Here is a 14,375-nt window from a genome sequence, read left to right as displayed (position 1 = left end):
GTTTGAGGAAGGGTGTCATGTTTATGTCACGTGTAGGAGAAATGTTGAACAGTGGTACGCGGCAGCAGCATGTGAGGTCAGAAAAAGGCTTACAGTTTCCGTGTGACCCGCATACATATCGCATCAATGCTACGTAAATTAATTTTTCTGGCTAATAATATCGCGAGAAGCCACGCGCACACATCGACCGTCAATGATCGCACAATGATTTAGAATTCTCGGTATTTTCACATCTTAATTGTCACGATTTTTCACGATTTATCGGCCCCCATACTCGGATAACAAATCACATCTACCAAAGATCGGCGTGACGTGCCAAGTTTGACGATTGCCGGTTAACAATTTTACGTTGTTTACACGGATCTCAAAGTGTTACGAAATAATTATCGATATTTTGTTGCTCATGCAAACAAAATTTTATATTTAGCCGCCGATAGAACGATCATTTCTCCAACTGATTTTTGATTCGCTAACGATTCTATCGGAGAAAGTGAACGAAATTATGTCGATTTCGATTGTAATCACGATTGTAACAACGATGATAATAACGATGATGATAATAATTGGAAATTGCGGGATTTACGGGAAGGATTACGAAAGGATGCCGCGATTGCTCGATGTTTTTCGTCATTTCCGACAATCGAAGGAACCCCAAGAGAATCGAGGATATATCGAGCAATGCCGTGCCACGAATTTACGAAAAGATCAATTGGGGCATGTTAACGTGTTCGCGTTTTTGGATCCCTCGTGGAATTATAGTTATAGGCAAGCTGTCATGTAAGTCGTTAAAGTAATGATCAATATTTTTGATTTAGTAACAATTAAATATTTACATTTTTTATGTGGAACATAATTTATAAAATGCTACTTATTAATATTTACTTAACAAGTTTTAATCTAATAACTTTTGTTATTTTTATTTTTTTACGTTTCTATGAACTCAAATTACTTTAAATACTTATAAGAGAAAGAAAGAGAGAAATAATTAAAACAGATAAAAAATAATTTGATATTAGAATAGAAAATAATATTTTTTGATATGATATCTATAAAAAATCATTTGATACAAGGTTGGAATTATTAAAGAAGCAATTAGAAAAGTCTGGATTTTCAAATATTTTGCTCTTCATGGTTGCGCGGCCGTCAGATTTGCCGGAAGATGACACGGAGAATAGTATGGAGATAAAAGCGTGGTTGGAAATATCTAAAAATATACAGGAATCCGAACACTTTTTGAGCTTGGATAAAACGACATTTAGTGATGTTGCAAAAGAAAAGAAAGGCATTATTTTTCTTCAAGATACTTTCGAACTGGGTATTTGGAAAAGTTTTCGTGCTTCGAAAGATGAAGTAATAATTATTGATCGGTGAGCATTTAATCATTTAATTCAAATTGTTATTTGAATCGTGAAATATAATTAATTTACAAGTATAGTAAGTTTTATTATATTTAACACAATTTTATATAGAAAGAAAAGTCTATTTTTTCTCTTATAAAATAATTATATACTTTACTTTCTATTTATATGATATTTATGGTTTTATTAAAATGTGAATTGTTGTTATCACAGTTGCGGAAAAATAACTTATCAGATTATAGTACCTTGGAGTATACTATATTTTCCTTATGTTAAAGCAGCCATACTTTCTACATATAAAGATGATCCGTGTGGTCCTTGTTATGTAAGCAAAATTTAAACATATCTATCTCTATAATGTATATACATATTTTTAATTTAATTTTTAATTTAATTATATATAAATATATTTAAGAAAATCTTACATATTTGTTTATTGATGGATAGGAACAATCGTCAACAGTACGCGAGTCGACAGATTATAGAGATTATCTTTTAAAAAGTATAAATTCAGAAAAAACAAAAATAAAAAATCTTGATATACGACCAGAAGTATTTGCTGACGTAACTATGTCTGTCGAAGAATCAAAAAGAATTGAGAATGATAAATACACGGGCACCGTCATTCCTTTCAATACAAATAATTATAAAATTACAACTTATGATATCACAACTAAAGTGCCAATAATTAAAACTACAGAAATTTCAGAAAATATGAAAAAAAATGACAATGTAGGAAAAAACAATTTTTTAACAGATAAGAATATTGAAATAACTTCTGAAATATCGTATGAACAAAAACAAACTCAGATATCAACTACACATATAATATCAAACTTCGAAACGACAGAAGCCTATAAAGAAACACAAGATTGCAGTTTTTCAAATAAACATATAAATGGAAATAATCATTCGTATCCCATAACAAACGATTTAAATACTGATTTATCAAAACATCTTGAAGAACATCAAATTGAATCGGAAAATATATTAAAAGATACAAAAATAGAGAAACAAGAAGGTACTTTATTAAATATCAAATATTAATATATTGATTAAAAAATATTTTTTGCATATTAAAATATATAAATATGCAAAATTTATTTTTTTTAATAAATGTTTATTTTTCACTAAATAGTAAATAAAAGTACTAAATACAAAGAGTTACAAATTCAAAAAGACGAAAGTTTACCTTTACGTATCATATTGTACGCTCCGCATTTGCATGAAGAAAATGGAACATTCAAAAAATATACTCATTTAGTTTTGAAAACAGGAAGTTCTGATTATCATGATCATTTTAATAATAAGATTTCAACTTCTAATCAAAAGGTACAGTATGGATAATAAAATATATATAATAAATTTCTTCTAATGATACATTAGACTTTTTTTAATTTTAAAAACGATAAGCCAACAGTATTGAAAACGTCAGATTCAATGATGTTAGATGATAAAAAATTAACTGAATATATAAGTAGCGTAAATGAAAGTCCAGGAATATATGGAGAAATCGCAGATTATTGGCAAACTATTGACGACGATGAATTCAATAATAAAAATGAAAATATTGAATTTACAGATTATGATTATGTTACGGTAACTCGAAAATTTAATCTACATATATACTTTTTATTGATAGTTTTCATTTACAATTAATAAATTTTTTAAAAATATTCTAGGGAGAGGATACCGAAAATAATGTTAGTAATACTTTTGATAATGAAAGCACCTTATTAAGACCAAACAATATAATTGATTCAGATACGAATATTAAAAACAACGATGATTTAGATGATTTTATACAACGAAGATTAATCGAACATTACAATAAATTATTAACATGGATTTATTATATTCTTTAATAAGTCAATCACACTTACACAAATACTGCATAAATAATATATATACTGTACATGTCTATACAGATAACTACAGATAACTACATAATAATTATAAAGTAGAGACGAAACGAAGTTATTTATATCTTATAAAGAATTTTACGTATAAATATTTTTATGAAGACATAAAAGATATAGAATTATAAAATTTTTAAATTTTACTTATATATTATAAGTAAGATAAAAACATTCAAAAACATTATTTTTACAAAGATTTTTGTAACAGATCATTTAAGATAGACATATAATAATATTTTACATGGTATTTGATGTTAAGTACACTCATTTACAATTTCTTCTGATTCACTTACATCATCTGAATCTAAACTATTACTATTGCTTGTGGTAGTGGTACTCGAAGTGCTACTTTCTGAATCGGTTTCAGAATCGGTATCGCTGCTGTCGCTTGAACTCGATAATCTATATAAAACATAATTTATATATTCATTATTAAAAAAAAAGAAAAACTAGTAATTTCAGATGTTTTTTACTGTGCATATCATCCATGCGCAATGTGCAAGTATGACAATTTGTTACTGCTATATATCATTGATAATAAGTTAACAGTTCAACATTTATTGAACATATTTATGTGATTTACCAAAGGAAAGTGCATTTTAATTAGTGTATTACATTAGCATATTTCGGATAAAAATGTATATAATATGTACAAATATTTATATCATTTATTGAGAGATAAATGAAAAAGCTTTATTAGGGAATAAAATCATCAATATTCAAAGCAATTCGAATAAAATACTTACAAATACTTTAAAGAATGTTTGTCTTTAATGTAGTATATAGTCTTTGGCCTTTAAAATAAAATCATATAACATAGAGACATATAAAATTTTTCAATAAAGCCTTAAATTTACAAATAAAAGTTACAAGATATTTTGTATATTACACTTACTTATTTTCGTTATTGTCATTAACTGTTAATTCATCCATTTGATCCATTATTTCATGAATTGAATTCTCTATAATAAGATCTTCTTCTTGCACAGAATAAGCTGCTTGTTCTAATTCTGCTAAATCAAGTTGCATATCTTCTTTAGACGGTAAAAATATAATAAGAGATTCTAATGATTCTATCAAAGATTCATTAATTTGTTGTAACCAAATCAGATAATCTTTTATATAAAGTTGATTTAATATATATCGTGGTTCACATGAATTGTTAAATAAATTATGTATTTCACAAAAACGTTTTATGATATATTTTTTACCTACAAATTTAATAATTTAATGATATAAAATTAGACATAAAAAAGAAAAAATAATTTACATATCTATCTATACAAATCTATATTCATTTTTTACTTACCTAACTTAATTACTTTTCTTACATCTTCAAAAATTTTTATTGATAGTTTCCAATTTCTAAAAAGTGGATAACATATAGATCTTCTAAAACATGTTTTTATAACTTCTTCTGAATCAGAAAAATCCTAAAAATATGAATATATAAAATAATATATATAAAAAAATTAAGATTTTTTTTTTAATTTTACATACATCAAACCAAGATAAAGTAGAACTTAATTTATTAATAGTCCAACTACTTTCAACAGTATTTTCTCCCAATGTTGTTCTGTGATTGTAACAGCTAGCAAATAAAATATCCACTAAACTTAAAAGCAATTTGTGTGTTTCTTCATTATTTAATAAATATTCTTTATTTGGAAGTTCTTTTAATAGATCTACTTCAGTTTCATTGAAAGAAACATTCTCTTTCTTTAAAGTATCCCATTCTGTAATAAATGAGATATATGGTTCTATACAATCTGGTTGCATAAGATCTGCCAAATAATGTTCTTCATTAAAATCTGAAATTTCACGTTTTTCTCGTAATTTTTTTCTCTCAGATTGAGGTGTTGTATCTGGCATTGGAAGATCTATTATTTCCTTAATCCATGCTGACTAAAATTAAAAAAATAAATAAATATATATATATTTAATTCTTATTATTAAAAATACCTCAAAAGCAGCTAATGCTCCAGATATTTTATTTGCAAATCCATATTTAGGAGAAGTTGGCAAAAGAGATACAGTTTGTACATTATTCTGATGCATATACCATTCATCTCCATTAGTGTTTTCATCATTTGATATAAAATCAGATTCATTTGATATATCATTAATATCTTCAGAATTTGCTGATGGATTTCCAATTACTTCAATATTAGGTACAATTGTACCTTTCTTCTTTGGTGGAGCTAACAATGTACTTATCATATCTAAATTTTCAAAATATTCTCCTTTTATTACTTTTGTAAATTTTAAGGTGAAATCTCCTTTTTCACAATCATATGAACCAAATGATGAATCATTTTCTTCTATTTCACCTGGTAATTTTAATCTGAAATAAAAATATTTTATTAAAAAATATGTATAATTATTAAACATTAATACTAACCTTAAATAATATGGTGTGGAATAAAATCTAAAATCTGTTGCATCAACATAAACTTCTGTATCTTTAATATTGGCATATGGGGCATGAATAATTATTGCAACTTCTGTATCAGTTTGACTTATTTCAAATCGTGGAGTTAACCTATTTGCAATGCAATTACAAAATATATATTATTTAAAAATTTTTGTTTTTTGTTTACATAATAATGTTTTGCATATTTGTAAAATTATAAAATTAGACAATATTAATATAAATATAAAAATAAACATACATATTTATATTAATAAATGCTTTTTTATATATCACAGTTATTTATGTAGTATAAAAAACTTATATTTATAATTGCATTATGAGAATTAAATTGATTTTCTAAAGTTTTTATATAATTTCGTATAAAATCTTTTTTTATTGAAATTCTTTCAATTCACTCGTTATATTCATTGATGTTCCAAATAAACTCATATACACACTTTTAGATTGCTTTAGATATACACAGATAGTTTTAGATTGCTTTTACAAACGATAGTTACAAAATATCGATACATGTATCGAGAATCGAAAATCGAGAATCAGTCAAATAAATGTTTCAATATATACATATATATCTTATGTTAGAAATAGAGGAAAACATAACTTTATAGAATATGACGATATATATATATATTTACATATATATTAAATAAAAGAAGAAATAATAAGGAATGAATAAATTGAGATTGTTAATGAAGACTTAGATTTGATTAACAATTATGATATTGATATTGATAACTTAACAAAACAATACTTTTATATTAATTTTATGCTGTACATACACAAATACATAATTTGTAAATTTGTAAAAATTGTGAAAATAACATTATTATTTCTTGTATAGTGTTTTCGAGTCGTATTGATGCAACTTATTTTTTGTCTATGTAGGGAATTTTTTTGATTGTATATATGTTAAGTATTATGAATTGATAGACCATGTGACAAAAATTTTATAATCTATAACTTATTTATAAATAATTTATAAATAATTATATAGGTGAAATTTTTTAAAAAATATATAATATTAATATAATATAATTAGTGAAAAATAGATAGATTATTAAAATTCACCATTTTTTTTAAGAAAAATTATTGTATTGAAATATAGATGACATCTCTTTTTTAATAAAAAAATTTCTATGAAATTTAAAAAAAATAAATTTGGTTTTTGATAAAAATACATTTATCAAAATGGTACAACATAAACATCATACTCCACGTTTAACTCCAAAACATTTAGATCCAAAATGTTTAATGTTTTCTATGTTTACTGCAAATGATATAAGAAATTTAAGTGTTGCTAAAATAAGAACACCTTTATCATTTAATATTTTGGGGCATCCACTAAAAGGAGGTTTATATGATCCAGCATTAGGTAAATAATTCAACAAATATTATATATATAATAAAAAAAAAGAAAGAACTAATATATTAATATATATTTATTTTTGTTAATTTAGGTCCTCTTTTAGAAAGTTCAGATCCATGTGGAACATGTGGATGCAATGTATTCAAATGTCCAGGTCATTTTGGACATATAGAATTACCTATGCCAGTTATAAATCCATTATTTCATAAAGGATTATGTATGTTAATTAAATTAGCATGTTTAAATTGTTTTAATTTACAAATTCCATCTTATGTGAAATTATTACTCTCTGCAAAATTGAAATTACTTCAACAAGGATATCTCAGTGATCTTGAAAGTTTAGAACAAGAAGTAATGATTGTTGTTTTTAATTCAGATAATCCTTATGATGTTGATATACAATCTGTTCAAAATGTTATTGACAATTATATTGAAAATCTTTTTAATAAGCAAAGATTTAATCAGTCTTTTGTACAATACAATGAAACTGACATAAACACCAAAAATATTAATACACAATGGCATACTTGTGTTGAAAATGTTCTTAAACAATATACAACACCGAAAATTTGTGTATATTGTGAAGAACCCATATCAAAAATCACAACATTAAAAAATAAAATAATGACAACTAAAATATCTAATCTACCTAATGAAACAATGCAATCACGTGGTGTAATACATAAATTAGAAACTGTAATGATAATGCCAGATCAATCTAAAGATTATCTTAGAAAACTTTGGCAAAATGAAAAAAATTTTTTAAAGGTTATTATACCTTGCTTTGGAATGGTAGATATTGAATATCCAACTGATATATTTTTTTTTGAAGTAATACCAGTTCTACCACCTATAGTAAGACCAGTTAATTTTATTAATGGACAAATGATAGAACATCCACAATCTCAAGTTTATAAGAGTATCATTCAAGATTGTCTTGTACTTCGAAATATCATTCAAACAATTCAAGATGGTGATACAGAACAATTACCAGAAGAGGGAAAAGTTGTTTATGATCACATAAAAGGTAATACAGCAATTGAAAAATTGCATAATGCTTGGCAAAATTTGCAAGTAAATGTAGATCATTTAATGGATCGTGACATGAATAGAACTGCAGATTCTGCAAATTGTCAGGGACTAAAACAAGTTATAGAAAAAAAAGAGGGAATTATTAGAATGCATATGATGGGTAAAAGAGTTAATTTTGCTGCTCGGTCAGTTATTACTCCAGATCCTAATTTGAACATAGATGAAATTGGTATTCCTGAAGCTTTTGCATTGAAATTAACATATCCAACACCAGTTACACCTTGGAATGTTGTACAATTAAGACAATTAGTTTTGAATGGCCCGAATATTCATCCTGGAGCAGTAATGATTGAAAATGAAGATGGAAGTATACAACGTATTTCTACTTCAGATGCTATTCAAAGAGAGGCTATTGCAAAACGTCTTTTAACAACAAGTGATAAAGCAAATAAATTTTTTAAAGGCATTAAAATTGTACATAGACATTTACAAAATGGAGATATTCTATTATTAAATCGTCAACCAACTTTGCATAAACCTAGTATTATGGCTCATAAAGCACGTATTTTAAAGGGAGAAAAAACATTACGTTTACATTATGCTAATTGTAAAAGTTATAATGCAGATTTTGATGGTGATGAGATCAATGCTCATCATCCTCAAAATGAACTAGCCAGAAGTGAAGGTTACAATATAGCAAATGTATCTAATCAATATCTTGTACCTAAAGATGGTACTCCATTAAGTGGCCTTATTCAAGATCATATAATTTCTGGTGTCCGTTTAACAGTAAGAGGAACATTTTTTTCACGCGAAGATTATATGCAACTAGTTTATGCTGCTTTATCTACAATACAGGATAATATAATTCTTCTTCCTCCTAGTATTATAAAACCAATAGCTTTATGGTCTGGTAAACAAATTATATCAACTGTTATCATTAATATTATTCCACCAAATCAAGCACGTATTAATTTAACAGCAAGTGCCAAGATCAATGTAAAACAATGGCAAATTGAAAAAACAAGACATTGGAAATGTGGTACTGAATTTTCAAATCCCAATACAATGTCAGAAGCTGAAGTAATAATACGAAATGGAGAACTATTATGTGGTGTACTTGATAAAACACATTATGGTGCAACTCCATTTGGTCTTGTACATTGCATTTTTGAATTATATGGAGGAACATGTTCTGCAAAATTATTAAGTGCATTTGGTAAATTATTTCAAGCAGCTTTACAAAGAAATGGATTTACACTTGGCATTGAAGATATTTTATTATTAAAAAAAGCAGATAAGAAACGCAAAGAAATTATTTCTAATTGTAGGAAAATTGGTGAAAATATTCAAAAATCGGTGTTGGAATTACCTAATGATACACCTATGGATATAGTTACATCTAAAATGGAAGAATCTTATTGGAATGATCCTAAATTTCGCACTCAAGTCGATCGAAAATACAAAAGTGCATTAGATATTTATACTAACGATATAAATAAAATATGTTTACCAGCTGGTCTTTTGAAAAAATTTCCAGATAATAATTTACAATTAATGGTTCAATCTGGTGCAAAAGGTTCCACTGTAAATACTATGCAAATATCTTGTTTACTTGGACAAATTGAATTAGAAGGGAAAAGACCACCTTTAATGATTAGTGGAAAAAGTCTTCCAAGTTTTCCTGCATATGATCCAACACCAAGAGCAGGTGGTTTTATTGATGGTAGATTTATGACAGGAATTAAACCTCAAGAATTTTTTTTTCATTGCATGGCTGGTCGTGAAGGTCTCATTGATACTGCTGTGAAAACTAGTAGATCAGGATATTTACAAAGATGTCTTATTAAACATCTTGAAGGATTAGTTATTAATTATGATTCAACAGTACGAGATTCAGATGGTAGTTTAGTACAGATTTATTATGGAGAAGATGGACTAGATATACCAGGTTCACGATTTTTAAAAAAAGAACAATTAAATTTCTTGATAGATAATAAAAATGCGATTATAAATGAAGAAATGATAAAAAATTTAAAAGAAGATTCAGATACAGATAAAATTTTAAAATTGGTAAAAAAAATTAAAAAATGGGAAAATAAAAACGGAAATGCATTACAAAAGAAAAGAATTAGTCCATTTACAAGATTTTCAATGGAAAATATGAATATTAAGAATTCAAAATATAAAGAAATTGATAAACAAAGTGGGAGAAGCAAAGCTGCTGTTTCATATATGAGAAAATGGATAAGAACTACTGAAGAGGATAAAAAATGGATATACAATGAATGTATTAAATGTCCTGATCCAGTAATGTCAAAATATAGACAAGATATAGACTTTGGTGTACTTTCTGAACGATTAGAAAATTTAATAGATGAATATTTAACTAATAAATCTAAAAATTTTATTATAAGGAAGAAAGATTTAAGAGATCTTTTATCTATGAAAGTAATGAAAGTTGTGTGTCCACCTGGTGAACCAGTAGGTTTATTAGCAGCACAATCAATAGGAGAGCCATCAACACAAATGACTTTGAATACTTTCCATTTCGCTGGTCGTGGAGAAATGAATGTTACTTTGGGTATACCTAGATTACGAGAAATATTAATGATGGCATCGAAAAATATTAAAACACCTAGCATGGAAATACCATTTCGAAAAGATTTAAAAAATATAATAAAATGCTCAAATAAATTAAAATTAAAGTTAACCAAATGCATTTTATCAAATGTTTTAGATAATATTATTGTTACTAGAAAAATGGAGCAATGGCCTAAAAGACAATTAGTATATACTATAACTATTAATTATCTTCCACATAAATCTTATAAAGGAGAATTTTGTGTTCAACCACATGAAGTATTAAAAAAAACTGAAGAAGTATTTTTCAAAGAAATATTTAAAGAAATTAAAAAAGTTGCTAAAATAACAGGTGCTTTATTACATGTTGAAGAAGAAAAAAAATCTCTATATGAAGATGATGTTTTATTAGATCAAATAGAACCTGATCAAGGAACAGAATCTATATTGAAACCACAAACAAATTTAGGAGAAATGCATGAATCTTCTGATGAAGAAGCAGCAGCAGAGGATGCAGATGCAACTTTAATACGAACAATTTCACGTCATAGAGAAAATCAAGAATATGAAGATCCAGAAGAAGAGGAAATGGAAGACATAAATGAAAAAGAAGATGATATTATAGAAAACGAAACAGAAAAATTAAGAATTGAAGTCCCAGAACAAAATGAAGATCAAGATGATGACATAGAAAATGAGAAATCAGAATGTATTACAAATGAAATATATAATATACAAAGAAAGAAGAATATTAGAAATATGTATGTTCATGCATTAGAATATGATTATGATGAGGAAAAATTTACATGGTGTAAATTAACATTTTGGGTAAATAAGAAATTATATATTATATATATATTTATATTATTTAAATTTAATCCAATCTATAAATATATTTTCTTAAATTATAATATAAATAATTATATTAATATTTATAATAATAATAACTTTTCAGTTACCTCTTAAAATGTTAAAATTAGATTTACCAACAATAATTAAAAATGTTGCAAATAGAGTTATTTTATGGGAAGTACCTTGTATAAAACGTGCTTTTACATTTCAAAGTAATAATGGAGAAACAATTCTTAAAACTGATGGTATTAATATCATAGTAAGTAAAAAATTTTTATATTAATCATAATTTTATATATTATATATTATTTTTACTTATATATTTTTTTTTAATATAGGAAATGTTTAAATATGATAAATCTTTAAATTTGAACCAATTATATTCTAATGATATTTATAGTATTTCTCAAACATATGGTATTGAAGCTGCTAACAGAGTTATTATAAAAGAAGTGAGAGATGTATTCAAGATGTATGGAATTACAGTTGATTCTAGACATCTGTCTTTAATTGCAGATTATATGACTTTTGATGGTAGATTTCAACCTCTTAGTCGTAAAGGAATGGAAGAAGCAGCATCTCCTTTACAACAAATGAGTTTTGAAAGTTCACTTAATTTCTTAAAAAATGCAGCTTTACAAGGTAAAAAAAAAAAATAAATTGTTGAAATTATTTACTAATTAGAAAATTACGTATTTCATACTTTTTATTTATAGGAAAACGAGATAATTTGGAATCTCCTTCTAGTCGATTAATGTTAGGTCAACCTTGCAAATCTGGTACTGGAATATGTTCATTATTAGTGAAAATACATAAACAAGAGAACGGTGCAATTGTATAAATGTATTAAATATCAATAATCCTATATTTAATAATGTACTAGTTATAATTATATGCAATTATATAAATATATAAATAAATTTAATAATTAATTTTTTACATTATTAGATAATAAGATAAAAAATATTGATGCATATTTTTATAAGCTGATTATATTTTATTTTGCAAACAAAATATGTATAATAAAATTGACAATGTATTAATAGAAATTTATATATTTTTTTACCTTTATTTTGCAAATAATAAATGGCTTTATTTTTAATAAGTAAGAGAGGTAAGAGTATAAGAGTATAAGAAGTTTTTGCTAATCATTTTTGTTGATTAATATTAATTAATAGATAATTCTGTTTAAAAATATTTTTATTATTAAAATTATTTATTTATTTGTGCTTCTGAATTGTGCTTTTAAGTTTATCATAATTAGCACCAGAAAAGTTTTCCAGCTAAAACATAAAATTGTATTGAATTATTAATTCTTAATTATTTTCTTTCTTGTATGAAATTTATATTAATTTAAAATGATACATACCACTTTGCTGTTTTTGATGAAAACAAAGGTAGGCATACTGGTAATTTCGTATTCACCAGCAATATCTTCGCATTCATCTACATCAACTTTCAAAAAAATAACATCTTCTATTTCCTATTATAAAAAGATATAAAAATTAACTATAAAAATTATTTAATAAAAATCTTTTTATATAAAATAAAATACTATCTAACCATTGATAACTCTTCTACTTTAGGTCCAATCATTTTGCATGGACCACACCACATAGCAAAGAAATCAATTACAACCAATTGGTCTCCAGCTTTTTCAAGCTGATTTTTTAAATCACTCTGTAAAGATAATATAAGTAAATATTAATATTATTAATTATATAATATTCATGTTAATATAAATATTAAATATTGATTAAATTTTTAAATACCATTACGTTTTAGTATATTTTATTATCATAATTGATGAAAATAGTTAAATATAATAAATTATACTGTTATATATATAATGATTTTATATCAGTTTTATATTTGTCCTAAATATAGTTATCTACTTCTGGTTATCATTTATTTGATATAAGTAAAGTAAAAAAACAGATATTTTATAATAAAAGTATATATTATTAAAATTATAAAAATATAAACTAAATTATTTAGAATAAGAAAAATATAAAAATATATTTTTTATATACTTTTTATTAATTCACGATTTTTTAAACTTATTATAAATTTTTCTCAAAAATATACAAGTTAATAAAAAAATAATATTTATTTAATATGACTCTATATGAAATAATTTATAACAATCAATTAAATAATTTAAAATTAATAAACAAATTAATGTCATGTTAAATTGTCCCGCCCATAAAATTTATCTATCATGGAAGCATGCTTGAATCGCATACCTTATAGATACAATGAATTCAATATTACAAACTATATTATGTGATAATTGGAATTGTTTGTGATTGACGTAATATTAAATGAACACTATGCTCTAAAATATTTATCACGTATATGTATTTTATATATTTAAAATAAATAAATGAATATCGAAATAATTCTATGATTGCAAGTACTTCACGCAATAGTTCATGCTTCGGATCGAAATTTTTTCGTCATATTATAAGGAAACTTCGTTACTGAACTAAGCAAGATGAAATCGATTATTTCAAGGTCAATTATTTCATAAATATGATAAATTTAAATAAATTCCATTATAAACTAAAAATATAATTTTAACTCTTTTTTTATTTAAAAAATTAATATGACTATTCAACATATATGAATCAAATATGTATGTGTATTTCTTTTATTTATAAATACAATGAAACTTTATAATAAATATATTATTAATTACTTACGGCATTCTTAATTTGGTAAACCATTTTTATTTATTTTAGGAATTACGTTCTAAGCTTGTCCACAAGTACTACCAACAATTTCGATGCTTCGTTAACGACTGAGCGCTGTGCTCTGAATCCTCAGTA

At 25.0% G+C, this 14,375-nt stretch overlaps 4 protein-coding genes across 8 annotated transcripts; 2 read left to right on the top strand and 2 right to left on the bottom strand.

Annotated features, from left to right (window-relative positions):
- Positions 1-71: 71 nt before the first annotated feature.
- LOC100867528 (uncharacterized) lies at positions 72-4,466 on the top strand. Of its 3 annotated transcripts, none has more exons than XR_015291844.1 (7): positions 72-777; positions 1,071-1,367; positions 1,572-1,683; positions 1,806-2,379; positions 2,497-2,690; positions 2,779-2,957; positions 3,041-4,466. XR_015291844.1 is itself a non-coding variant. In XM_012486799.3 (7 exons), the coding sequence occupies exons 1-7, from the start codon at positions 503-505 to the stop codon at positions 3,221-3,223; spliced, it is 1,821 nt and encodes a 606-aa protein (XP_012342253.2). In that variant the 5' UTR covers positions 94-502; the 3' UTR covers positions 3,224-4,466. The 3 variants fall into 3 exon arrangements, 2 of the variants coding, with proteins under 2 accessions (XP_012342253.2, XP_086763500.1); XM_012486799.3 differs by having other exon boundaries at positions 94-777; positions 2,772-2,957; XM_086907374.1 differs by having other exon boundaries at positions 478-777; positions 1,148-1,367; positions 2,772-2,957.
- LOC100867656 (protein SHQ1 homolog) lies at positions 3,190-6,346 on the bottom strand. 2 transcript variants are annotated; one of them, XM_012486802.3, is made up of 8 exons: positions 5,950-6,346; positions 5,679-5,819; positions 5,240-5,621; positions 4,778-5,182; positions 4,587-4,710; positions 4,173-4,488; positions 4,024-4,071; positions 3,190-3,679 (listed from the first exon to the last, which is right to left on the bottom strand). In XM_012486802.3, coding segments are annotated over exons 1-8 (1,566 nt in total). In that variant the 5' UTR covers positions 5,952-6,346; the 3' UTR covers positions 3,190-3,531. The 2 variants fall into 2 exon arrangements, with proteins under 2 accessions (XP_012342256.2, XP_086763501.1); XM_086907375.1 differs by lacking the exon at positions 4,024-4,071 and having other exon boundaries at positions 5,950-6,275.
- RpI1 (RNA polymerase I subunit RpI1) lies at positions 6,276-12,593 on the top strand. 2 transcript variants are annotated; one of them, XR_015291843.1, is made up of 5 exons: positions 6,276-7,083; positions 7,169-11,520; positions 11,648-11,803; positions 12,061-12,186; positions 12,261-12,593. XR_015291843.1 is itself a non-coding variant. In XM_003693908.4 (5 exons), exons 1-5 carry the CDS (start codon positions 6,900-6,902, stop codon positions 12,383-12,385), a joined length of 5,121 nt encoding a protein of 1,706 aa, XP_003693956.3. In that variant the 5' UTR covers positions 6,276-6,899; the 3' UTR covers positions 12,386-12,593. The 2 variants fall into 2 exon arrangements, 1 of the variants encoding a protein (XP_003693956.3); XM_003693908.4 differs by having other exon boundaries at positions 11,883-12,186.
- On the bottom strand, positions 12,521-14,342 carry LOC100864358 (thioredoxin-2). The gene is made up of 4 exons (XM_086907378.1): positions 14,250-14,342; positions 13,108-13,224; positions 12,914-13,027; positions 12,521-12,827 (listed from the first exon to the last, which is right to left on the bottom strand). The coding sequence occupies exons 1-4, from the start codon at positions 14,271-14,273 to the stop codon at positions 12,765-12,767; spliced, it is 318 nt and encodes a 105-aa protein (XP_086763504.1). The 5' UTR covers positions 14,274-14,342; the 3' UTR covers positions 12,521-12,764.
- Positions 14,343-14,375: the final 33 nt, after the last annotated feature.

The sequence above is a fragment of the Apis florea genome, unplaced genomic scaffold (assembly GCF_048593485.1).
Source record: "Apis florea isolate Af1SG1 unplaced genomic scaffold, ASM4859348v1 contig_2839_pilon, whole genome shotgun sequence".
NCBI classification, from domain to species: Eukaryota; Metazoa; Arthropoda; class Insecta; order Hymenoptera; family Apidae; genus Apis; species Apis florea.
Note: the sequence above shows the minus strand (reverse complement) of the source record. Positions and strands in the feature narration are given on the sequence as shown.